This window comes from Thamnophis elegans, chromosome 1, assembly GCF_009769535.1.
Source record: "Thamnophis elegans isolate rThaEle1 chromosome 1, rThaEle1.pri, whole genome shotgun sequence".
NCBI classification, from domain to species: Eukaryota; Metazoa; Chordata; class Lepidosauria; order Squamata; family Colubridae; genus Thamnophis; species Thamnophis elegans.
In genome coordinates, this window is record NC_045541.1 from 92,503,057 (window position 1) to 92,529,479 (window position 26,423).

General features: G+C 36.3%; 1 protein-coding gene across 1 annotated transcript in view; it reads left to right on the forward strand.

Annotated features, from left to right (window-relative positions):
* Positions 1–26,423, forward strand: part of DCDC1 (doublecortin domain containing 1) — a 246,979-nt gene that overhangs the window by 84,628 nt on the left and 135,928 nt on the right. The window contains exons 8-9 of the mRNA XM_032212936.1: positions 3,667–3,759; positions 24,721–24,885. Coding sequence (XP_032068827.1) covers positions 3,667–3,759; positions 24,721–24,885 — 258 coding nt within the window. The remainder of the gene's footprint in view (positions 1–3,666; positions 3,760–24,720; positions 24,886–26,423) is intronic.

Below are 26,423 nucleotides of genomic sequence, written 5' to 3' on the forward strand. Positions count from 1 at the left end.
TATAATGCATTAAAATCCTTTGTGTTTGTTGAGACCTTCTGAGATTGCCTGAAACCTTCTGATATATATTTAGGCATGAAGGATTTAGGTAAAGTGAAACATGTCACAGAAAGACAACACAGATCACTCTCCTGAAAATACAAAAGAAGAGGAACTGAGGGAGCGTAATTGAAGTAGCTTGGTACATTAAGTCTTTAGAAAAAAAATATTGAGGAGGAATATAGTAGCATTCTTCAAAAATAGAGAGGAAGGCTGACAACTTTTTCTACCATCCCAAAATATGGTATAATGATCTTTGGCTACAAAAGGATAGACTTAAATACAGTAATGTGATCAATTAGTATATGCAGTTGATAGCTGTTGGCTTGATATGTTGAAAAATAGTGAGAAAATAATCTGTTGGTGATATTTTCATTTGGATTTCTGCTCTATTCGAGGAATTGGATTTGATAATCTAGATGGCACCTTTCATCTATTTAATTAAATAGAATGGAATAGAACCCAATCCTCTTCCATTCGGTTTATATGAAAAGTTTTAGCGAAAAATTGGAAAAATGTCCCATAGTATACATACAAAACCAAACCCCTACCTGCCTCTTTTTCTTTCTTTCTTTCTTTCTTTCTTTCTTTCTTTCTTTCTTTCTTTCTTTCTTTCTTTCTTTCTTTCTTTCTTTCTCTTTTATTCCTTCCTTCCTTCCTCCCTCCCTCCTTCCTTCCCTCCATCCATTCATTCTAAAAGAGTTTTTTCTGAAAATTGTTGATTTACTTGTATGCCTTTTTGGTACCATTGTTCTTGACAAGATTTAATGTCATAAATATTAGTTATTCACACTGTCATCTAATTGATGACAACTTCCATAATGTTCTATGTGATGCAATATAATTTCTGAAAATCTTAAACAGATGTGTAAAAAACTGAGGAGGCCTATATTCAATTGGATTAAATGGAAGGGTACACAAATATAATAAATCTGGTGACTGTGAAAACAAATTAGAAACAGAGGATTGGACCAGAGATAAAGAACAATCTGAGCTAAAGCACATTAGAAAAGTTGTATTCTTAATATTGCTATAAAAAGAGAACTTTTAAGTAGACGCTGTCTTTCTCATCTTTTTACAACTTTCATCTTCTAAAACCTTCCTGTTCTGAATAAACAGTGGAAAACTTATCCAAGAGGGAGCTAAGGAGAAAGACGTGTGCTCGTGTTTGAAAAGGTGAATGAACACAATTTGCCAGCAGCTGAACTCTTTTGATGATTTTGAATAAATATTTAAAATCTAGGTCTTCAAATCTTGATATTGGAAGGTATTATGTTCTAATTAAAACGGTCTTGCAATTTCAAAGATTGTGATTTGATACGTAAATCTATATGAACATCATTGCTCTAAGAAAGGTAAACAGCAAAATTTAGAACACAAACTTAATGTAGGAGAACAAGGCATTTCCTTTAATATGTATAACACCAAGTGATGTATTATTTAAGGCACAAACTTCTAGGGACACTGAAGAGCAACATCTCTTTCCTATATCGAAGTAAAGGGCAGTAGGGAACTGCCAGTAACAAAAAGCTTCCCTCCCACTCTCTGAATACAGTGACATTCATTTGGAGAGAAGCAGGACCAGTGTTTTCAAAGCAGGCTTCTCCAGCCCAACAATAACACACAATGAGTTATTGACTTGTTTTATATATGGATCTCTTTTCAGCAACTAACTTTGACTCCCCACAGTCTGGATAAATGATTGATTTTGTTGTTATAAAGAGACAGAGCTTTTCCACCAAACTTGATAATTCAAACATCTTTTACTCCATTTGTTCCAACATTGAATAGATCCTTATTAAAATGCACTTTCCAGAAAATACCTGCAGCTAGCCTTTTATCACCATGTTTTGTATATAAAATAAGCAATTTGTCCCACTCTTTTGCTTTGCAACAGGCTACTGGGAAATTCAATCAATACCTATAGAAATTGATTATCACAGTATTTAAACTGAAATGTACTGATCTCCTTGTAAAACATTGTTCGGGATTATTTAAATTACATAGAAATTGTGTGCTATGTGATTGTCTGTATGGATGTTTTAAATTAATTAGCATATTAGGAAGAGTCCAATCCAATTTTAAGTTCGGTAGCATTCAATGGGAAATACATAAATTAGGATTGGAATGTGGAATTAGCCACATTGTAGTGAGGTTGAGATTGTGTTTCTTTTGTATCATACTGTTATCCAAAGTTTTTGGAGTTGTATTTATGGAATATCTAGAGCACAAGTTTGGTTTAGTGATTGAGGTGCTGACTTAAGTTAGGCTCTAGTCCTGCCTAGTTCCTAGACAGGAAAGCCAGCTGGTGACCTTGGGCCAGTCACTCTCTCTCAGTCTAACCCACCCTCACAGGACTATTGTGGTGAAAATAGGACAACGATGGAGTATTAAGTGTGTTCATTGTCTTGATCTATTTATAAAAAATAATGTGGAAATTTAAAAATTCTTTAAAAAATAGTTGAGTTTTCCAGTAGTATAAACAGTTGTTCTTCAGTCGCTAAGTCATGTCCAACTCTTCACAACCCCATGGACCAATGGTGGGATTCATTTACCTTTGCTACCGGTTTGCAAATGTGAACCCATGCGCAGAAGGTAGTGCATTATGTCAAGGCAGATGGGTGGAGCCTCCAGCCGCTGCTATGAATTCACCCAAACCAGTAAGAACCAGCTCAATACCACCTCTGCCATGGACTATAGCAGGCCAGGCTCCTCTTTCCTCCGCTATCTCTTTGAAATTGATAAAAAATTTACAGTTCTAGTAACACTGATTTAAATTCTAAACATAAGATTGCTTAAATCCTATTGATTAAAAAATTAAATATATTTTCTCTATTCAGAATTTAAACTTTTGTAAACATATGAATTAAAGCAGAAACAGTTTTTAATATCTACCAATCTAATTATGAATGAAACCACTCAGCTGGTCATTGTTAGGCATTTTTGCAAAATTAAAAGTGATACTAGAAGATAATAGTATAAACTATGGCTTTGGAGTAATCAACCTGTAATGATATATACTGTTGAATATATTTCCATCCTAAAATTCCTCATTTTTATCTCCTATATTCCTATATTCCTATATTGTTATCTTAATCTCCCTCAATCCATATGTATGATGCAGAAGAAAAGAGACTTGTCTTCTTTAAGATTTTAATATTTAGAAGTGCTACTATTAACTATGCTACTATGTTACACTAGATATCCAGGCATCTACATATGGTTTTTCAAAGGCGTGCATACAAAGATTAAATTTTTGTAGGCCTAGTCAATCTGTACATTTTGTGAAGCATATCAGTATTGGTATCCTCTTTTCTTCACTACCGGTTTGGTAGCGGGAGTGTGTGCAAGCGCAGAAGGTCCGTGATGACGTCAGGGTTGGTGGGTGGAGCTTCATGCCACCACCACTACCGGTTTGTCTGAACCGGTGAGAACCAGCAGAATACCACCTCTGAAGCATATCAATCGTATATAAGAATATATCTGAGAGTTCACTTATTAAATTTTCATACAGTATCAAACAACAGATTTCAAAGTCAGGATTTTCTTTTACTTTATGTAGGAAAAAAAAAGAAATGTGGAATGTGATTCAATAAAGTTGATGGAAAATTCTTTGTCATATTTTAGCTGGATTTTGCCACTGATGGCCAGAAAGAGAAGATAACAGACAAGAGCATTTTATCAATGAAGAAGCAAGAAATTCTCTTAGAACAACACAAAGTAAGTAAAAATTATTTTAAAATGATTTTTTTTTTATATTTAACATGCTATTCTTTTGCTAAGTGTTTTCCTTGACATATATACAAGTGAAACTTGAAAAATTAGAATATCATGCAAAAGTTCATTTATTTCAGTAATGCAACTTAAAAGATGAAACTAATATATGAGATAAGACTAATTACATGCAAAGCAAGATAGTTCAAGCCATGATTTGTCATAATTGTGTTGATTATGGCTTACAGCTCATGAAAACCCCAAATCCACAATCTCAGAAAATTAGAATATTACATGTATTCAATAAAAGAAAGACTGTACATAGAACAATATCGGACCTCTGAAAAGTATAAACATGCATATGTAGTCAGTACTTGGTTTGGGCCCCCTTTGCAGCAATTACTGCCTCAATGTGGTGTGGCATGGAAGCTATCAGCCCGCGGCACTGCTGGGGTGTTATGGAAGACCAGGATGCTTCAATAGCGGCCTTCAGCTCTTCTGCATTGTTCGGTCTCATGTCTCTAATTTTTCTCTTGGCAATGTCCCATAGATTTTCTATGGGGTTCAGGTCAGTTGGGTTTGCTGGCCAATCAAGCACAGTAATCCCATGGTCATTGAACCAGGTTTTGGTGCTTTTGGCAGTGTGGGCAGCTGGAAAATGAAGTCAACATCCCCATAAAGCTCATCTGCGGAAGGAAGCATGAAGTGCCCCAAAATCTCCTGGTAGATGGCTATGTTGACCCTGGACTTAATGAAGCACAGTGGACCAACACCAGCAGATGAATGGCTCCCCAAATCAACACAGACTGTGGAAATTTCACACTGGACTTCAAGCATCTTGCAGTCTGTGCCTCTCCATTTTTCCTCCATACTCTGGGTCCTTGGTTTCCAAATGAGATGCAAAAGTTGCTCTCATCAGAAAAGAGGACTTTGGACCACTGAGCAACAGACCAGGTCTGTTTTTCTTTAGCCCAGGTAAGATGGTTCTGACGTTTTTGTTGTTCAGGAGTGATTTGACAAGAGGAATACGACATTTGAAGCCCATGTCCAGGAGCTGTCTGTATGTGATGGCTCTTCATGCACTGACTCCAGCCTCAGTCCACTCCTTGTGAAAGTCCACAACACTTTTGAATGGCCTTTTCCTGACAATCCTCTCCAGGCTGCGGTCATCCAGGCTGCTTGTGCATCTTTTTCTTCCACACTTTTCCCTTCCACATAACGTTCTATTAATGTGCTTTCATACAGCACTTTGGGAACATCCAACTTCTTTTGCAATTACCGTTTGAGGCTCTTCCTCCTTATGGCGGGTGTCAATGATGGTTTTCTGCACAACTGTCAGTTAGCAGTCTTTCTCATGATTGTGATTCCTACTGAACCAGACTGAGAGACCATTTAAAGGCTCAGGAACCCTTTGCAGGTGTTATGGCTTAATTAGCTGATTAGAGTGGGACACTTTGATCCTAGAATATTGCACCTTTTCACAATATTCTAATTTTCTGAGATTGTGGATTTGGGGTTTTCATGAGCTCTAAGCCATAATCAACACAATTATGACAAATCACGGCTTGAACTATCTTGCTTTGCATGTAATGAGTCTTATTTCATATATTAGTTTCACCTTTTAAGTTGCATTACTGAAATAAATGAACTTTTGCACGATATTCTAATTTTTCGAGTTTCACCTGTATATTCTCTTCTATTTAAATGTGTTAAGTTCAGAGAGGTACAGGGAACTTTACCTTAGCCCTTCCCCTACAACTCCCAGGGGCATAAAGAGGAGAGACATAAAAGACACCATCAGACTTGTAAATAAAATACAGTTCTAGTCTTCCTGAATTCTATTTCCAGACTTGATCTACCTTGAAAGTCTGACAGGCAGGCATTCAGAAAACAATATCAAAAACATAGGAGACTATCTTACACTAAGATTATAGCAATATTATTTATACTGACTGGCAACAGGGTTTCATTCATATTACCAACAGCAGTAACTGAATATGCTAAAAAGTGAACCTGGAACTTTTGAGTGCAAAGCATAAAAGTGTAAAATCCGTTTGTCTGCTTTTCCATCCATCCATCCATTTTGACAGTCACTTCTTGCAAGACTTAATTTGCAGTGCTTTACTCATCTTCATTGTTTTTCTCCACAGCTGTTCAAGTTTCTTTAAAAATAAACCCCTCCCCCCTCCAAACAACAGCAACAACAAAAATCACAGACAGAATTTGAGATGGGATCTGACCAGTGCGTGTTCTGATTTGGAAATTATGTCTTTATTGAGGCAGGCAATAATTCCATTTGGCATTTTAGTAGCTGTGCCATGTTATTGACTCCTGTTCATTATTTAGGGTACTTCCATGAAGCCATGATCACATATGCAGCAGCTTATGATGATTAACTGAAGCCACGTGAAAATCATCAGCGGTGACCGCTGCATTTTCACACCGACAAATAACAAACAGCAAAAATTGGAAGCACCTCCTCTCCTCTCCAGTTGCCGTATTAATTTATAGTGATTGGGGAAAGGAAACAGGTCTGTTTGTAAAAGGCTTCAAAGCCAACTGCAAAGATTGACACTCCAGATTTAGTGCAGCTACAGTAGGAAATCATGGAGAAAAGCATTTCCACAAAAAGGGAAATTGCCCACCTCCATATTCAATCTGGAACAAGTTTTGCTCTTTGAGATTTTGGACAGCCACGTCAGAAGGAAATCAGCTCAGCTGCAGATGGATGTTGTCAGTATAAGAACAAAATAGCTGTATTCAAAGTGTAGGAATGGCACTGAAAAATTGTGGATACAAGTAGTCCTTGACTTACAATCATTCATTTAACATTCAAAGTTACAACTAACTGAAAAAAATGACTAATGGCTGATCCCTATCCCTACAACATCTCCACAGTCACTTAATCAAAATTCAGGTGTTGGCAATCGGCATATATTTAGATGGCTGTAGAACCTTGGGATCATATGATCTATATTTGCAACTTTCCTAGCAGGCTTCCAACAAGCAAAATCAATGGGCTAAGCCCATTAATGACAGCATGATTCACTTAAAAACGGCTGTGATTTGCTTAACAACTGTGGCACAAAGGTTGTTAAATCATACATAACTTACTTAACAACTGTCCTGCTAGGAAGGGAAATTCTGGTCCCAATTGTGTTGTACATTGATGATTACTTGTAGATATGAGGATTTTAAATGTAAGAAAAAGGCTGCTTTGAAAAACCAATTCTGCTCAATGTACTTTCGTTCTGTTTCATACATTTGAATATTTTAAAAGGTTATAAAAATTGTCCCTAACAATTCACACTGAATAAACTCATCAAAACTGTATAGCAAATTACAGTATTTTAAATTACTTCATTTAATAGTTTTGGTTCCTTCCTTTTTGCTTTCATTTAATACTATAATACTAAAGGAAATGTTAACTAAATTCTTATTTCCATAGAAAAGCTGCAGTTTACAGTGTCAAGACATAGTGTGCTAATCATAAGATTCTTCAGGAAATATTGTAATGCAAAACTATTAAATCAAGGTTTTCTTTGCAAAGCTTCATGCTGTGAACTTGACAGCATATTCTACAAATGAAATAATGCAAAATTGCTATAAAGCAAAGTGGAACATTATCTTCATGCAGATTTACAGAGTAGCCTAGCTTATTCTCTCAGAGAGAAGATTAGGAAATGTTACTAATGCTATGGTGCTATTAATAACTACCTTTTTCCTGCTATTTTGATCTTCGACAATGTACTAATTATTTTTTCTTAGAGGTCCACAATTAATTAATATATTTCATATAGGATACATTGGGATACAATAGTATCCCTCTGGTTTGTTTTCTGTTTCTTTATGGGGATACCCTCTGATAAGTTATCTCAGTAGGTATCTTATGGGTTAGTTGATCTAAAACAAGTTCTACAGTTATATCCTTACCACACTGATCCTGAAGATGAATCATGATGAACATTTTCACATTAAGCTATCATTCAAATGCAGTCATCCAGATTTCTAAAGCCCTTCTCTTTCAGTAGCAACTACTCCTCAAAAGAAGCTTGAGCATCAGTCTAGGAAGGTGAAACGAACTAGATGTGCATACTCTATATGCTTTTTAAACCGTCTAGCTAAGCATGTTATTTTATTCTGGAAATAATCATTGCTGTCATTAGTCGTTCAGTTGTGTCTGACCTTCAGCCATTCTATGGATCAGCACTTTCCATGCCCCTCTGTCTCGCGCCACCGTCTTCAGATCCACCATGGTCATCTCAGTGCCATCCTTTACAGTGTGCAACCAAAGGGTGCTAGGAAAACTTGGCTCTTGTCTTTTCTCTGCTGATTACTCCTAGCATGGTTGACTTTTCAAGTGGGTTGGCTCTCATGACATGACCAAAGTATGACAGCCTCTGTTTGGCAGTTTTCGTTTCAAATGATATTTTTGGTGAGGTTCGGTCTAGGACTTGTTATTTTTGCAGTACATAGATACAGAATAGCGACCTCCAGTACCACAGCTCAAAGGCATGCACTCTTCTCCTACCTGCCTTTTTCAGAGTCCAAGTTTCACAGCCATAAATAGCAAGGAAACAATAGTTTTTATTAAAAATTATACTAGTCACTCCAATAAGAAATACAATTTATGCTTCTTTGTATTACAAGCTTTGCTTTAGTGAGAAAAACCTGGAAAAGTATTCTCCTGCATTTTGGTATTTTTAGAAAAAAATGCCAAATTGGGTTTTTTTTCTTTTTCTTTTAAAAAACTCATTACTTCATTCTCACATATATAATTAATATATATATATATATTGTATAAGGTTATAAGAAGTAATTTATTTTATTTATTTCATTAAATTTAAGAAGCTTTCCAATGTTTTAATTACTGTGGATTACATAAAATAAAAAGCATAAATATAATACAGATAAAATACAAATGAGAAATGTCCAGGAAAAAACAGTTCTACAAGCCAAAAGAAATGCAGAGGACCTGCCACTCACTGCAGTAAAAACCTGAGAGGAAAGCCAGGTTTTGAGGGTCCTTTGAAACACAGTCAAAGCAGGGGCCAGATAAATCTAAGAAGAATGGTATTCTTAAGTGCAGAAATAACCAGCAGTGGCCAACTGAAATGTCTCCTAATGAAAAAGTAGGAGAACTGAGCAAACAGATAAGTGAATCCTTAGCAAAGGTTTTTCAGAGGCATTTCCTCTGAGAAGAAGGGAGATACTAGGTAAGAGGAAGAGAAAGACTTGGGCAGAGGAGTAGAGATTGTAGATTAGTTTCCACTGATTATTTCCTATGCTGTGCTGATTGATTCCTCCAGTTATTTCTTGAAAGCTGCTGACTGCCTACTACATGTCTGACAGGAATTTTGTTTTTAGCTGATCTAGTTGAGGCAGCTTCAGAGGACATATAAGAAAGGCAGCTTTCAAAGAATAAATTCACTAAAGGAATAGAACAGGGAGACTGAGAAGTTTCATAGACAGGAGAACAGGGAGATTCACCACACATCTGGTAAGGAGGTCTAGGGAGAAGAATTTTCTTTGTAGATTATTGTTCATCAGAGGAAAAGGGACCTAGAGAACTTCTATCCTGATCCACAGGGGATTTGCTTCCTAAAGATGATGAGATTCCACATGCAACAGGCTGGTTGGCCTCCTGACTAAAGGCCCACGTCTCAATTTTTGAGGGAAGATAAGAAATGTTTCACTTTAAAACAGAAAGTGTGTGTGGGAAAATAACACCAAGAAGCCTTCCAGAAGATAAAATAAAAATGGAAGGAATCGAGACATGGAGAGATGTGACATGAAGACTCTGTCTATCAATAAAATAACTCTTATTTTTTGAACCTTCGTAATTGATTCCAGGGCCTCCCTTCTGATTACCCCCTAGATTAAAAGCATTGCCACAAGTGTCAGAAAGTAAAGAAGAAGACTCTATAACTCTGAAAAGGTAAATATTCCTGTCTCTGCTCTGAAGGGGAACAAGTAATAGGTAGTGGTGATCTTAGATTCCCTACTGAGAGCAGGAAAGCAAAGTAGTAATCTTTCAGTTGGATAATTTACCAAGAGAAATGTCTGTCTTCCTGGGGCAAAGATTCAAGATATGAAGAAAATATTTCAAAAATGCTTTATGCACAATCATCCCTCCTCACCAAATGACATAACAATGGGAACAAATGAAATAACATGATGGAATCATGAAGATGCTTCAAGAGATTAATGAAGGAGGGTGAAAGAGCTGGGGACACTACGATGTTCTCTTTAGTGTTCTTGTTGAAGAATATGTCCCAGGAAGAGGGAAGAGAATATTGCAAACGAATAATAGAAGTCTCCTGAGGGCCAGGAAGAATGTTTTGGGAACATGCTTTTCATCTTTGCCCATGGAAGGTTTCAAATTGAAACCTGAAGGAGATGAAAAAGATGGCATGATGCCAAGTACTGGGAACAGGATTGGAATGCATATGTATGTTTTCTAGAAGGAAAGAACATTAAATTATTTGACCCAAGGAGTCTAGTGATTTGCAAACTTGCAGGTGGTGGGGAAACAATGGGGAGAAATAGAAGTCTTAATGAATGAATTTGAATATAAGTTAGTAAGCATTACTGAAACTTAAAAGAATGAAAATCTTTTAAGTGGAAATGCAAATATAGAAATGTATGATTTATTTAAAAGGAATAATAAGACAGATAAAAGGAGAGAAAAGGCATTTTAGGTGAAGGAGGGGCAGAGGTTTATGGCTAGCCACTGATAAAGATGGCGTGCTGAGATCTCAGATTTCCCCCCTCCCTAGCTATTTTTCCTAATATGGTTGGATTATCTTACTAAATATTTTATCATGTAGTAAGATAATTTAAGCAGAATATTAAGGAAGAAGATGCTGCATAAAGAAAAGGGGTTAAAGCTTATTTGAAAGACCTGGATATGGTTCCAGAGGCATCTCTTCTCAGCAACAAAGAAAAAGCAACAATGGAAGAAAGCATTCTTCACAGGCATGGACAGACATATGATATGGACATAATTGGACAAACCAAAAACAAAAAGAATTAAAGATAGTATGGCAGAAACACATCATGGAATAACTGAAGACTGGGCAGGTACGTATAAGCAACTGAGTAAACAATTTAAGGAAATGTCATGACAAATAGCATATATAGTTCAGGGATGGCTACAAATAATTTCAGAGACAATCAAGGCTCAAAATTATATTTTTGAAATAAAGATTGAGTTGGCAGATTTACAGGATTGTAACAGGAGAAATAATTTAAGGATCAAAGGAATGTCAGAGAAAACTGGAACAATGATTTGACTACAGTACTTATTTGATTTCTGAAAATTAATAGCCTGAGCTCTGATTTGAATCTGACAAATAAAGATACTGAAATGTTCACTGTGTTTGCTGCCCTAGCAATACCCAGAAACCTAGAATCATTTTGATCAGATTTGTAACTCAAACATAAAAGACTGTGGAGATTCTCAGTCATCCAGGTCATAGTTGTCTCAAAAATGATTTTTCAAAAGGCAGGTGGATTGTTTTTTCTTGAGGAAGAACAAAACATTTTGTTTTTCACCCAAGAAACTTCATCTGTTGTGATGAGAAGGTTGTGGTGGAGGGATGGTGGATAGGTACTGACAATTGAGACTGGGTGATGGGGGATGCAAGGATAGGTTCTGATGGGGGAGGAGGGGAATGAAAGGTTTGTATTTCTTTGCAGCCATCTGGTCCCCTAGTACTCTCTGTGAGAGCTCTTTTTTTTTTAAAAAAACAGAACTTTTTTATTTTTTCTTTAAAAAAAACCCAAATATGTCATCATTTGTCAATCATTAAGACATTGAAGTACAGTTTTTTTGTTGTGTGTACCCCTCCCTCCCTCCACCCCCCCACCCCCCCTCCTCCTTCCCCCCCCCCGACTTCCCAGAACCCGTACACGGTATAGATTTTTAACTAACACAGTCTAAAATCTATTGAGAAAAAAGAAATAAAGAAATTAATGACATTCTAGATTGACCTTAGCTTCTTCTTACTGAACTGACTTTTAACAGTTTAAATCATTTCTGATCTTAAGCATAGGCTAACTGGAATTTCTTAGTCCCGTATTTATTTTGTATATAATCAATCCATTTTTTCCAGTCTCGTTTATATCTCTCATTTGAATGATCTTTGAGATATGCCGATATTTTAGCCATTTCAGCTAAGTTTGTTACTTTCAATGTCCATTCTTGGATTGTAGGCAAGTCTTCCTTCTTCCAATATTGCGCCACCAACAGTCTTGCTGCAGTTATCAGGTGCAGAATCAAATTGGTCTCTACCACTGTAAAGTCAGTACATATACCTAGTAAAAATAACTGAGGACTAAACTTTATCCTTCTTTTAAAAACATTTTGCATGACCCACCATATTTTTATCCAAAATGCCTTAACCTTTTGGCAGGTCCACCATATATGATAGTATGTAGCATCGAGAGAACCACACCTCCAACATTTAGGCTGTACATTCGGATACATAGAAGCCAACTTTTTAGGATCTAAATGCCATCTATAGAGCATCTTGTAAAAATTTTCTCTCAGATTTTGAGCTTGTGTAAATTTCACATTTCTTACCCAGATTCTTTCCCATGTATCCAACATTATTGGTTCCTCAATATTTTGAGCCCATTTTATCATACAATCTTTAACTAATTCTGTTTCCGAATCCATCTGTATTAATACATTATATATCCTCTTTATATGCATTAAGCTTTGATCTCTTATTTGTTTAAACAGATTATCCTCAACTTGAATAAAACCAATTTTTTGATCTATTTTCCACCTAGCCTGTAATTGCCCATACTGGAACCATGTTTGAACTACCTTCTCCTCTTTTAATACCTCTAAAGATTTTAATTGTAATACCCCCCTTTCCGAGGTAAGAAGCTGTCTGTAGGTAGTTCTGTCATGTTTTTGTGCTGTATTCATATTTTCAATTGCGTGTCTAGGAATTGCCCACATGGGTATCTTGTCATTTAATTTATATTGATATTTCTTCCAGACCCGCAATAAAGCATTTCTTAAAATATGACTTTTAAAGTTCTTATCCAATTTTTTGTTGAATAACAGGTAAGCATGCCAACCAAATACCAGATCGTGTCCCTCAATGTTCAATATTCTATCATTGGTTAAGTGAATCCAATCACTAATTACAGATAATGCCACTGCATCATAATATAGTTTTAAATTAGGTAGTTTCAATCCTCCTCTCTCACGTACATCTTGCATTATTTTCATCTTTACCCTCGGCTTCTTTCCTGCCCACACAAATTTGTTGATACCCTTCTGCCATTCTAAAAGGTTCGCATCTTTTTTAAGTATAGGTAACATTTGGAAGAGAAATAAAAATTTTGGTAAAATGTTCATTTTCACTGCCGCTATCCTACCCAGCAAAGATAAGTGCAATTTCTCCCATTTTTTCATCTCTGTCTGTATGCTATGCCAAAGTGGTTCATAATTATGCTTATATAATTTCCCATTTGAAGTTAAAATGTTAACTCCAAGATATTTGACTTTTTTAACTACCTCACATCCTAGCATCACTCCTAATTCTTCCTTTTGTTTAATATTCATATTTATAGCTAATATTTTGGTTTTTCCTAAGTTTATTTTAAAGCCTGACACTTTACCATATTGATTAATCATATTCATTAAAACCATACTGGATTCCTGCGGTTGTTCCAATATTATAACCAAATCATCCGCAAAAGCGCGGACTCTATATTCTTGCTGCCTAATCTTGATCCCTTTTAAACCATCCAAGCCCCGTATTTTATTCAACAATACTTCCAAAGTTATAATAAACAATAATGGGGACAAAGGACAGCCCTGTCTTGTACCTTTTCCAATTTGAAAAGAGTCTGTTAGACTTCCATTGACTATGATTTGTGCTGTTTGCTGTTGGTATATTGCTTTAATTGACTGTAAAAAATTATCTCCTATCTGCACTTTTTGCAGTATCTTCAACAGAAATTGCCAGTTAACTCGATCAAAGGCCTTCTCAGCATCCAAAAATATAAACGCAGCAGGGATCTGATTGTTCTTTCCCAAATATTCTAATGCATTAATAATTAATCTAACATTACTTTTCATCTGTCTCCCTTGTATAAAACCTGTTTGGTCCGTATGTATCAATTGTTGAGTGACCAACATTAACCTATTTGCTAATATTTTAGTAAAAATTTTATAATCTACATTCAGTAATGAAATAGGTCTATAATTTTTGGGTTGAGTAGTATCTTGATCTTCTTTGGGTATCAAAGATATAAACGCTGTCTTCCAAGATGGAGGGACTTTACCTTCCGTTTGAATCATATTAAATAATTCTCTAAGAGGTTCTACCAATTCTAACTGTAAGTTTTTATAGTAAACCGCTGTCAAGCCATCTGTACCTGGTGCTTTCCCTGACTTTAATTGCTTAATTACCTGCAGGATTTCCCCCGAGATTATTGGTTGATTCAATTTTTGCCTGTGTTCTTCTCTAACTGAAGGTATTTTCTCTTTGTCTAAATATTTGTCTATGTCTAAACCATTAATTTTATCCCCTTTATACAGTTCTGTAAAAAATTCCCAGAAAGCCTTTTGAATCTCTTCCTGTTGAAACACCTCCTTCCCTCTGTAAATCAGTTTAGATATATTTCGAGTTTTCCTTTTTTTCCTAATCTGATAAGCTAACCATCTGCCAGGTTTGTTTGCATTACAAAAAGTATTGTGTTTTGCATATAATAGATTAGTAGCCACCTGGTCAGAGATCAACATGTCAAATTGAGATTTTAATATGTTAATAGCTTCCTTAACCTTTGTATCGTCTGGGTTCATTGTTAACTCCAGCTCTTTTCTCTTAATTTCCTCTTCCAGTTCTGTTCGTTTTAACCCTTGCTTATTTCTATGTGTTTTATTTATATTCATCAAAACTCCTCTCATGTACGCTTTGCTTGCGTCCCATACAAATTCCATAGATGTACCCTTATTCATATTCAAAACAAAATATTCAGATAGTAATTTTTTACAATCATTAATATACTTTTCATATCTAAATAAGTTTTCATTCAATCTCCAAGACCTTCTTGCCTGCACTACCCTTCCCAACTCCATCCAAACTGGGTTATGGTCCGAAAGGACCCTAGCTGCAATCTTTGTTTTCTTGACCCTAGAAAGCAAATCATTAGTGGTTAGGATAAAATCAATCCTTGAGAGGGATTGATGCCTGTCCGAGAAGAAAGTGAAGTCACATTCCTCTGCATTTCTTTCTCGCCAAATATCTCTCAATTCAAAATCATCCATAATGTCAAAGAAAGATTTGGGTAACTTTGCTCGCATCTTGGTATTTAGGCGGGAAATCTTCTTATCTCTCTTAGTGTCTATCACTCCATTCCAGTCACCCAATAGTATACAGGAACTATAGTCCCACTGTACTAGTTTAGCATGAAGATTTCTATAGAATCTATCTTGCTGTTGATTGGGAGCATAAATTCCCAAAAGTAATGTCTTTTTCCCTTCTAAGATTAAGTCTAAAGCAATATATCTTCCGAAGGGATCTGCTTCTATTAATTCAGCTTTCATATCTTTTCTTAAGTATACAACTATACCATTCTTCTTTTCCATAGCAGAAGCTGCAAAATGTTGACCAAGTTTTGAGTTGATCAAATATTTTTGATCAGTTGACTTGATATGAGTTTCTTGCAAACAAATTACATCGTTCTTAAACTGTTTGAGATAATGAAATATTTTCTTCCTCTTCTGTGGAGAGTTCAGTCCGTTGACATTCCATGTTAAAATCTTAGTTGTCATCTTTGGTTGGTTGAAGCATTTTTAGAGCTTCCTGCACGGCCTGTTTAACCTTAGGTCTAGCTCCTCCCATTACTTCCAGATTTGTTGTTGTAGATCCTTGATCGATGGCCGATGATTGTTGATGCTGTTGCTTTTTAGCTTGTTTCTCCATACGTCTAGTAGTCATGCGGCTAGGTCTTGGTTCCATAGCACCTTGCACTTCTAGAGAAGAGAGATGCTCCATCTTGTCTGGTGGTTGTGTAGTTTGCTGTCTATCCTGTCCTTCTTGTGGTCTTTCTCTAGGTCCAGATGGTGCAGGGTGTCCGGCCTTCAATATATTATAATAAAAATCTCGGGCTTTCCATACAGAGTTGAGGCGGTACCTTTGCTTATCAAATGTAAATATGATGCCAAATGGTGCATCCCATCTATACTGTATCTGGCGATTTCTGAGTTCTTCGACCAAAAAAGCGTAGTCTCTCCTGGCTCTTAACATTTGAGGTGGTATCTCTTTCAAAACAGCCAGGTCTTGACCGCCAATTTGAAGCTTAGTATTGTAAGATGCTTGCAGTACCATATTTCTAAACTCTCTTGTAGTAAAATATATAACGATGTCTCGAGGAAGCTGCTTCTGCTTTGCCAGCCAGGAGTTAACGCGGTAAGCTTTGTCAATTTGCCAGACTTGATTGGTCCCTGGTCTTCCCATCAGGCGGTCAAAAGCTTCCGATAGGATCTGTTTCAGGTTCTCCTGTTTCTCCTCACGCAGCCCCCTTACTCTTAATGCGAACTCCATTTGTCGGTACTGTATCATAATAATTTCTTTTTCAGCATTTTCCACTTTTTGTTCCACCACCTCTGTTTTCAATGTCAAATTAGCATTGGCATCATTAAGAACCTCTAGAGTATCTTCCACTCCAGAAATATGTTCTGTTAATACAGTTACAAGACTCAGCATGTCGTCTCTAATTTTATCAACCTTAGCATCAAATTTCTCATACAGCTCCTGTTTAAGTCCTTTTATTTCACTTTTAATTTCTTCTTTCATTTCTTTTATTTCCTCTTTTCTCTCCTGCTTTACCACCTCTCTATTATCTCTAAACTTATCTTCCATTTTAATTGTCTGTGCGTTAAGAGCCTCGCTTAGATTACTCAGGAAAAATTCTTTCGTTAACACATCCCCAGCAGGGGGTGTAGGAAGCGGAGGCTGCAGCTTTGTGCCAGGCACTGAGGATGTGCCCCTGGAAGTAGAGGGTGACGACTTCAAGTTAATATTTGGTTTTGAGGCCATTTCAAAATTTATCTGCCTGCAGTTAATAAAACTCTATTGCCTGAATATACAGCTTTAAGTAAAGAGGCTTTTATTTTGAAGTTTAAGGCTTGGCAAAACTTTCAGTGAGTAAACATTGTAACAAGACCATTCAGCAGATTCATCACCATTTAACTTCCAAATAAGCAAGGTTAATGAAGGAGTAAAATTCTTCTGTTGTGAAACCAAAAACAAATGATAAGCAATCTCTTTTGTTTTGAATTCTTGTGAGGATTAGTAAAAAGTGTTCGTTATTACCGGAGAAACCAGCCTGCTCGGCGCCATTTTAGAAGCCTCTGAGTAAATAATTTTTCGGAGGAGAAAAAGAAAAGAAGCTAAAATGTTGATAAACAATTATTGTCCACGCAGTAAACGGATTCAGCTCGTGATAAGAATAAATCAAACAAAACTTTGAGCAGAGTGGGAGAGACCTACTTTGTCCTGCACAAGGCAGTTTGAAGTTCCCAGCACGGACAGCCGTTCTGCCTTGGGCTAGCCCCCCTTTCCTTGCAAGCACAAAAGCTGCAAAAATCGAAGAGCATTTGCCAGCAAAACAGTTTCTTCTTTCCTTCTTGCCTGAAGGATAGAAAACCTGATAAGACGTCAGATGGAAGATCCTCTAAACAGGTACGTAGCCAGGAATTCGGAGGCAGCTGATTTTTTGCAGCCTCCACCAGTAGGCTCCTCCCAGGAAGTCCCTCTGTGAGAGCTCTTGAGAACACTTGGGGTTTATCTTTGCTCTCAGGATACAATTGGTTGTGGAATCTTCTTGGCACTGCTGCAAGAGCTCCTTTGTAGATGGGAGATAGGTGGTATCAGATCCTTCTCCCTCTGTTGAGAGAGGGCTGTTCAATGTTAACATAAATGGACTCTTTTACCTCTTTCAAATCAATGATCCTCTATCCAAAATGTGGAATTTGCTGTCTCCAAAAGAGTGACTTTGTCTTTCAAATGCAGATGGACAGCTGAATCTTGTTTGATGGGTTTGATTTCCTATGTTGTGCTATGCGCTTGTGAAATGTTTCACTGATCTACAGATCTGCACATGTCTCACTGCATTGTATTGCATATATCACATTGCTCAATTTTTGTCTTGGTTCCTTATCCTGGGGGTGGACAAGCTTCTGCCTTAGTGTATTCTTGGGTTTAAAGTGTACATGTATGTATATTGTATTGGTTGAAAATTCTCCTGAGCTTTTCAGATACTTCTGAAATGTATGGAATGACAGCATTCCTATGTTTGTTGGTCATCTTCTTTGTCTATAATGGAGGAGCGCCTGCTGGATCTTTTTCTGGATTTGATGAAGGTCCAGTTAGGATAACCACAATTTCTGAGGGATTGACATGCCTTAGTTCTTTTCCTTTTCCCTCTTTACTACTAAGCAATTCAGGCCAGTTGTGTAGGGTTCTAATCACTCCCATTTTTGTGAGAATCAAAACATAACAACTGATTTGTGTGTGGGAGTTTTCTGCAAGCTTAAATGTTAAGGCATCTAATCTTCCTTAATATGCATAGTAGGAAAGGGAAACAATCAAGATATTGTGTGGGGGTATATAATAGACTGCCAAGATAGGCAGAAAATTTAGAGAATGCAGTCCTGAACTAGATCACAGAAATTTCACAGGGGAAAACAGTAATAACAGAAAACTTCAATATCTGAAAAACAACTTGACTATAAGATCAAAACTATTCCTTAGTGGTTACTGTTGCTTACTGTTTCATTTTCCACAAGGCTGAAGAAGAAAATAGGTAGATGAACTCTGATTTTAATTAGCTGATCAAAAAGGTAAAATAATTAGGAGCTTTTGGAGAGAGTGATCACATCATTTTGTGATTTGAAATACTAAAAATTGAAATTTAATTTGGAGCAAGGTTGTATATGCACACTGGATTTCAGGAGAGCCGATTTCAACAGATTTTGAGAAGTATTAGGCAGGATCCCATAGTCAAAATCCTTCAGTCAAAAGGAATATAGGAAGATTGGGAACTGCTCAATTATACAGTTTTCCAATGAGGGAAAAAAGGGAGTAAGAAGCTGCTTAAGTAACTTCTGTGGCTGCATAAAGTGCTTTCAACTAAATGAAGAATTAAAAGGGACCTATACAGATAATGGAAAGGGGGTATAATCAAGCAGAAAGCATACCTGCAATTATTGAATTACAGATAAAAGCTAGTATCTGCAAAAAGGAAATCAGAAAAGCTAAAGCACTTAGCCTGAAAGACTAGTGATGGAAACTAAAAGCAACAAAAGGGTAAAAGGAAGAAAAAAGGAGGAGTGGATGCACTGTTTGGAGATGACAGAAGGATTCTAACAAGTGACTTGGGAAGGAAACTATTCAAATGGATTTAAGGAGAAACAATGACACAAGGTGAGACTGATAACCAAGATAAGCAAAAAAATATGTTTAGGGGAATACCCAGCCATTGTGAATGACTGGCTAGATTAGTTATACCCAAGAGTCTTGAAAAAAATCATGTATTAAATTAAAGCCTTAGGACCTTTGAAAAATCTTGAAAGATGAGCATAGTTTCCAATAACTAATTTCGTTGTATTTGTTTTGTACAATGACAATAAAGGCTATAATATAATTCCATAGAATTGAAGAAAATCTAATATTCTCATCTTTAAAAGGAGACAAAAAGAAGACCCAGGCAATTACAGAATTGTTAGCTTAATATTGGAACTTGCACACTGTTGAAACCTATGATTAAGCAATTTAGGAGAATTTGGAAAAGAACGTATTGCTTTGCAGGAGCTGCCATGTATTCTTCAAGAACAGGTTCTGCCACACCAGATTGACCTTTGTTGAAGCACTGATCAGTTCAGTTCAGGCAACTTGCACGCGTGCCAGACGCACACTGCACGCCTATGCACTGTTCAATGTAAACTGTTCTTCACGCATGCGCAGAACAAGTTACAGTGAACTGCGCATGCACAGTCACTAAAAACCAAAATGGTGTGGCCCAGTGGTGGTGAGGTAACTGGTTTGGAGGTGTGGCAGGCCTGGGTCACTGCCGGTTCTGCGACCCATGCCTAAATTCCACTACCAGTTCGGCTGAACCAGGAACAACCCACCTCTGGTTCAGTTGCAGAGTGCACTGGACTTCAACAAAACATTCAACAAAATCATTTTTTCCACGAAAGTCCCAGAGAGAAAAAATGGAGAGGCCAGTGAGTCTTATTCAAAGTTTTGTTTGCCCAGAATCTTTTTGTGCTGTGCCCAGAGTTTCCTGCAGAGGATAAAAATTTGATTAATAAATAAAGTAGTAGTTTAGTAAATAAAGTAGTAGATTAGTAAACAAATAACATGAACATTTGATTAATAAATAAAGGAAAAAAAATAGGCCCAGGTACAAGGAAGCTGTAGCTCTGGAATTTCTCATTTTCCCACTGAGCCATAGTGGTAGTTGCCCACAAATTAGTCCCTTCATTCACCTGCTAATAAAAGCCTAACCCCAAACTCATGGGGAGATGAGTTGAATGAAGTATTGTTTGGCACAGTTATTGCATTTCTCTCAGTAATGTGATTTGTTAGTTTTAACCTAATGGGATGGATGATCACATCTGTTGTGTGTTTAAGCCATGGTTTGTTTTAAGGCATTATGTGAACTGTGTCACTTATGGCTTGCTAATTTTACCAATTTTATTTTTAATGCATTTGTTCAATTTGTAAGCTGCCTTAAATATCTAGACTAAAAAAAATCTAGACTATATACAATATACTTATTGTATATTTTGATAAAAATAGGTCAGGATCACACTTCGTTATATTGTATTTCATGGGACAAGACATGCTGGAAGAAAAAATAATTTTATTCAAGCAAAGTAGGCTTAGTCTATATTAACCATCTTATTCCCTTCCTTAGAATCTAATGCTTCTGTAATACATAAACCTTTTCTGCCTGAAAATGAATGAATGAAGATGAATGAATGTTGCTTACTATTTTACTTCTATGTATTGTTGTGTCTATTGTCTGTATACCCCCCCCCCCTTTATTTTATGTAAGCCGCCCTGAGTCCCCTCAGGGAAAAGGGCGGCCTATAAGCATTAATAAATACCAAATACCAAATAATTCTGAGTATTCTGTTTGAGAACTTGGTAATGGATCACTGAGAGTTAGAATATGTAACAATTTTTAGAAACTAACAACAACCAATCTTGAGATGAAGTGCCCAGTGAGGATTTAGCATAATAATCATGGAATGACACTTAAAGAAGTCGAATGAAACAGATGTCAAGGGAGGTATAATTTATTAAACCCAGAACATGAGCATACTTTCAAGAGGGACAATGTATTATCATATTTTATTTCTGCAATAATCTATTTTATTAATAAGAAAAATAATGTATTCTGGGTCTGAGAGAGAGTGAAAAAGAAAGGCAGGCAGGCAGGCGAAAGAGGAGGGAGGGAGGGAGGGAGGGAGGGAGGGAGGGAGGGAGGGAGGGAGGGAGGGAGGGAGGAAGGAAGGAAGGAAAATGAACCATTTTCCATATCCTAGGTACGCCCATAGCATTGTTGACTTTACAAGGCACTTGATATACTTGTGAGGTCTAATATTGTATCCAATCTGATTAAAAGAAAACATAAATGTGGTCATAAGTCAAGACTTATATATTCTGTAGTGCCTACTACAGAATAGCCAACACTCAAACAGAGCAGAGTAGGTTTATCACTATAATTCTGTTTCCAGTGACAATCTCCATACCAAACAAATCCATATCCTTATTTATGCACATGCATTCCTTACTGCTGGAACATATTATGGATGCATAAAAAGTACAAGTACATTCCGTGTACTGGGCCATTAAAACCCAACCACAGAGATGAATTTGTTGCTATTCTAATGAAAGCATCTTATCTCAGATAGGGTGATAATCATCACTTCTACATGGCCATGAGCACTAAAAGCCAGAAAACTACATATTTCCATTAAAGAAAAAATAATAATCCAACCAAGTGAAAAAAAGATAGGTGGCCTACCTTTCTTTTCATCCTAATGCTTGCAATACATCCACTCAAATTCATGCTGAGTTTTTCTGGAGAAGGAGGAGTAAAATGCGTGTGTTCTGAAGCACAGTGAAACTGGGCCTCCCCCCCCCACCAAATTATGCATACGTAAATCCTTCTTTTGTGAAAAGGATTCATAGGGTCAGGTAACGTGTAAAGGGGGAAGCTACATATCTCACAGGCTTCCATGTTTCCACATGGATGATTCTCTACACACAGATTGAAGACTGAATTATGAACAGACCTTTAAATACAGGGGTTAGAAAAGGTCAAGTTTTGTCTTCAAAAGTGTAGTTGAATGAGAAGGATGGGTTTTATTACGGGGGCAGGAAAATATTCCAAATGGGGACGTTTTTGAGGACTTTTTGCTTATTTATTTCTTTGCAGCATATCAAAATAAGGAAAATCAATACAGTGATATTTTAGTTTAAAAGACACCATGTTTATGCATAGTGTAACATACAAAGAGGACTAAATGAGGCATTTCATTTAGTGCTAGTATTACCATCTCACAACATAAACATTTTTGCATCTGTTTGTCTAACTGCCGTTTACCCTCAGTGCTGGAAACCAGGAGACCTGTGTACAATGTATTTGTTCTCTTTTCTGCCATGTTTACCTAACTGCCATCAATGCAATGCTTCCCATATAGTTCCCAAAACGTAGAATAAAATACATATTTAAAAGAAAATGAAATGGTAGGCTAGTACATACTTTATTGGCCACTTGAAGTGGAAAAAGCAATTTCCTTCCCCATTGCTGTCTTCCTTGAAAGTTAGGCAGCATCTTATGCAAAGAAATATAGGGAAGAGGAAAAGAAAATAATATCCATGCAGTTCAATGGCTACATTACAAAAGTAAATTAATTATAATCTGCAAAATGTTTTCCTATGTCTAATTATGATACCTATTTCCCATTGCTTCCCCCCCCCATATTTTTTGGGAGGGGATTAACTTGTTTTGCTTGATAGATGTAAATATGAAGGCAGTGACGTTTCATAGCAGGGTGTGTGTGTGTGTGTGTGTGTGTGTGTGTGTGTGTGTGTGTGTATAGATAGATAGATAGATAGATAGATAGATAGATAGATAGAGAGAGAGAGAGACATAGATAGATAATAGATAGATTATCTATCTATCTATCTATCTATCTATCTATCTATCTATCTATCTATCTATCTATCTATCTATCATCTATGCTGGTCTTGTTGAGATTGTCTTGGCAATGTTTCGGTGAGGTCCCACTCGCCATCTTCAGGCTGGTGTTTTCAGCTTTGTGCTTGTGCGAGTAAGGTGTGGTCGGAGCTATCGTCTTTCTATAAATCTTGGTGTGTGTGTGTGGCGTGCTGGCTTTGTTGCTGTAAATGGGTTGATTGGCTATGTAGTTGCATCCTGATTGGTAGATGGAATTGATGTTTGTAGATTGGTCGGCTGTTTTGTATCATCCTGTGTGGGTGAGGTGCTGGCTGTGTGTCTGTTGTTCTTTTGTGTTGTAACGACCTGGGCGGTGGGTGGGGTTCGTTTGTTGACTAGGGCTGATTTCCAGATGTCTGGTAGGCGGGAGGTATCGTCACATTTATTCATGTTGTGGGGGTGTTTCTCTATTTTGATGCCTTCCATAATTATTTTCTTGTTGAAGTGTTGTGTTTTGGAGATTAATTTGGTTCCTTCAAAATAAGACAAGATCCAGCTAGAAAACCAAGGAGTCTATGAAATACCATGCAAAATCTGCCCTGTCACATATATTGGACAAACTAATGGGAGAATAAATGCACACATCACAGAACACAAGAACGCAGTCAGAAAAAAAGAAAAAAACTTCCTCCCTTTTCCAGCACCTTAAGCAACAGGACATGAAATTGATTTTGATTTGTGTGTGTGTGTGTGTGTGTGTGTGTGTGTGTGTGTATGTATGTATGTATGTATACACATACATATACATACAGTTTGTACTGAGAATCTTCAAAGATATTTTACGTATAACCTGTTGTTTCTTCCCCTATCTAGATCCACTTACTCATTATTTACAATGAATTTAAGGGCTAGGGTAACAGGAAAGGGAGAAAGAAGTGTTTATTATCTGATTGTGTAAAAATGAAACAGACGTACCTTTAAGACTCTGTGCCAGACTAGATTCTCCAAGGTAAGATATATTAGAGGGAAGGTCACCAGTGCCAATGGTTGTCCTCTGAGCTAAGAAAGCTAGAAAGTTAGAAAGAAAGCTAGAATTATCAGCAACTGAATTTGGACTCTTGCACATGCTTGTTCTACTACTTGAAGAAATAGTGTAGCCAGTGATTTAGGTAACGGAGACAGTGAAACAGGGCATGAGTAACTTTACTCATTAACTTACTACCTCACATGAGTTTTGTTCTGGGGAAAATGGAGAGAACAGAGGACTATGCACTTTGCTTTGAATTCTGTAATCATAGCGAGTATGAAGTTATTTATTTTTCACATTTTTCAACTATACCTCTCCCTCAGAAAGGGACTTTGGATCTACTGTTTTCCATCCTCATAAAAACTATTGTTTATCTTCCTTTAAGTGCTTTGTTGGGAAGTGTAGAAATAGGAAATTGTTGCCCTTAGTGTGTTTCAATTAACTATTGAAAAGATTTACTTAGGAAATTAACTAAACACTTAGGAGGATTGCAGGTAATCTTTTCAAAATCATATATTTTATTTCTTTCTTTCTCATTTTTATCAAGGCTTTTGTTCCATAATACATAGATGTTTAGAGGAGAGAGACATAAATTCTTTATTTTCTGTCAGACTAAAATTACATCTCAATCAGATTTGTAATGAGAATTCTAATAGGTGTGACATCAACAATTGCCTCTTGCTAACAGCTCTCATAATTTAACCTTTCAGGTGCACAACTTGATTGATGAATTGCAGGCAGTCATCAAGAGCTACAAAGGTCACCTTTCTAAACTTGCCCCTCAGTTACAGGCTGAGCAGGAACAATGTGCTTCTTATGTCTACCAACATATTAAAGAACTCCCTACTTTTCCTTCACAAGGGCTGCAGTTAAAGGTGGGTAGAGTTTAGTAATCACTTGTTTTTCACCTGTGTTTTTTTTTAAAAAGCATCTGTTATTATAATAATTTCCCGCAAATTTCCAAGGTTTAATTTTCATTTTTCTAAGAAAGGGGTTTGTTCTTTTTCTTAGAGTTTTCTAGTTTTTAAGTTGGGATGCCCAGCATTAATTAGGTGGGCATGATAAATTTATTGAAAGCCACCTTGACACTTGTAAGGGCTGTTCTTCATCTAATCGATGCAGTTATGAATGTCACATACCATAACAACAATAATGCAACAGTGAAGTGTATCATAATTCTTTGCAGTAAACCTACTGATTAAAATTGTCAGCACTAAAAATGTAAATTAGCTGGTTAATTTATAGAGTAATTAAAGGAGTATCAACCATCCATGGATTGTGGATTAAGTATAGTAAAGAAGTATGGACATACTGCTTTGAAGTGCTGCCTGTAGAGCAAGTTGATAATTTATCTTGATTATTTTAATCCTGTGCTCATGATGTAGACACACACACACACACACACTCTTATTGTATTTAGAAACCAGGTTCTATTTCTTAGTTCTAATTAGAATCAACAGTTCTGGTTATGTCATAGGTTAAGAGAACAATCAGATTTGCAGCTATACGTGCTTTATCCGTATTATTAGGCCACAACAATTAGCTGATTTCACAAAATGTAAAACAGACTGTGCTTTGGATACCTCAGCCAAGTTTCTCTAAAATTTGGCACCGATATAATTCAAGTATTCAGCAAATCTCTCATAAACTTGTCAAAGTAATCACCAGTTCATGTATTAGAAGGTTCTGAAACACATGGTTAAATTAGTCATACTATAAATAAGCCTTCTCTGTATGATCATATTCAAGACTGTGCAATCACATTTGCAGCAGTTTTTTTCTGCTATTACAATGCTATCCATCAGCAATGTCCATAATTCCATTAGGATGTTTATTTTTTTTAAAGTATGTTAAGTGAACCTAGAAGACCAACAGTGATAGCCCATGTAGCTTAATTCTCTTTTGAAGTTAATCAGAGAAAATATAATAAAGTTGCATTCCAGACATTCTGATTTGCCTATTTTCTCCTAAGATTAATATAATTATGCTAATATAACCTGGAGTTTGAATGGAGAATGAGGAATATACTTTTATGTTAGAATAAAACTTCATTATTGGATCAGAATACAAAACTATTTAAAGACAGTGCATTCATATTTGAATGAAACAGAATTTAAAGAAATCTCTTTTACAGACAACTGAATTTACTTTTTCATTTCTTTCCTTCGATACTGCTGCATCAATATAAAACATAAACAATTTTAAAAAATCATGATAACTATAAATACAATTTACTAGTTTGACAATTACTAGTTGAAATTATAAAAATACCAAAATATAAAAAATAGTAATTGTAATAATTGCAATAATGAAAAGTAAATAAAACAACACAAGATATCATATTAAAATAATATAAACAAATTAAACTAATTTAACATACATTTAAAGGTGGCAACAACAATGCTAAGTCTGA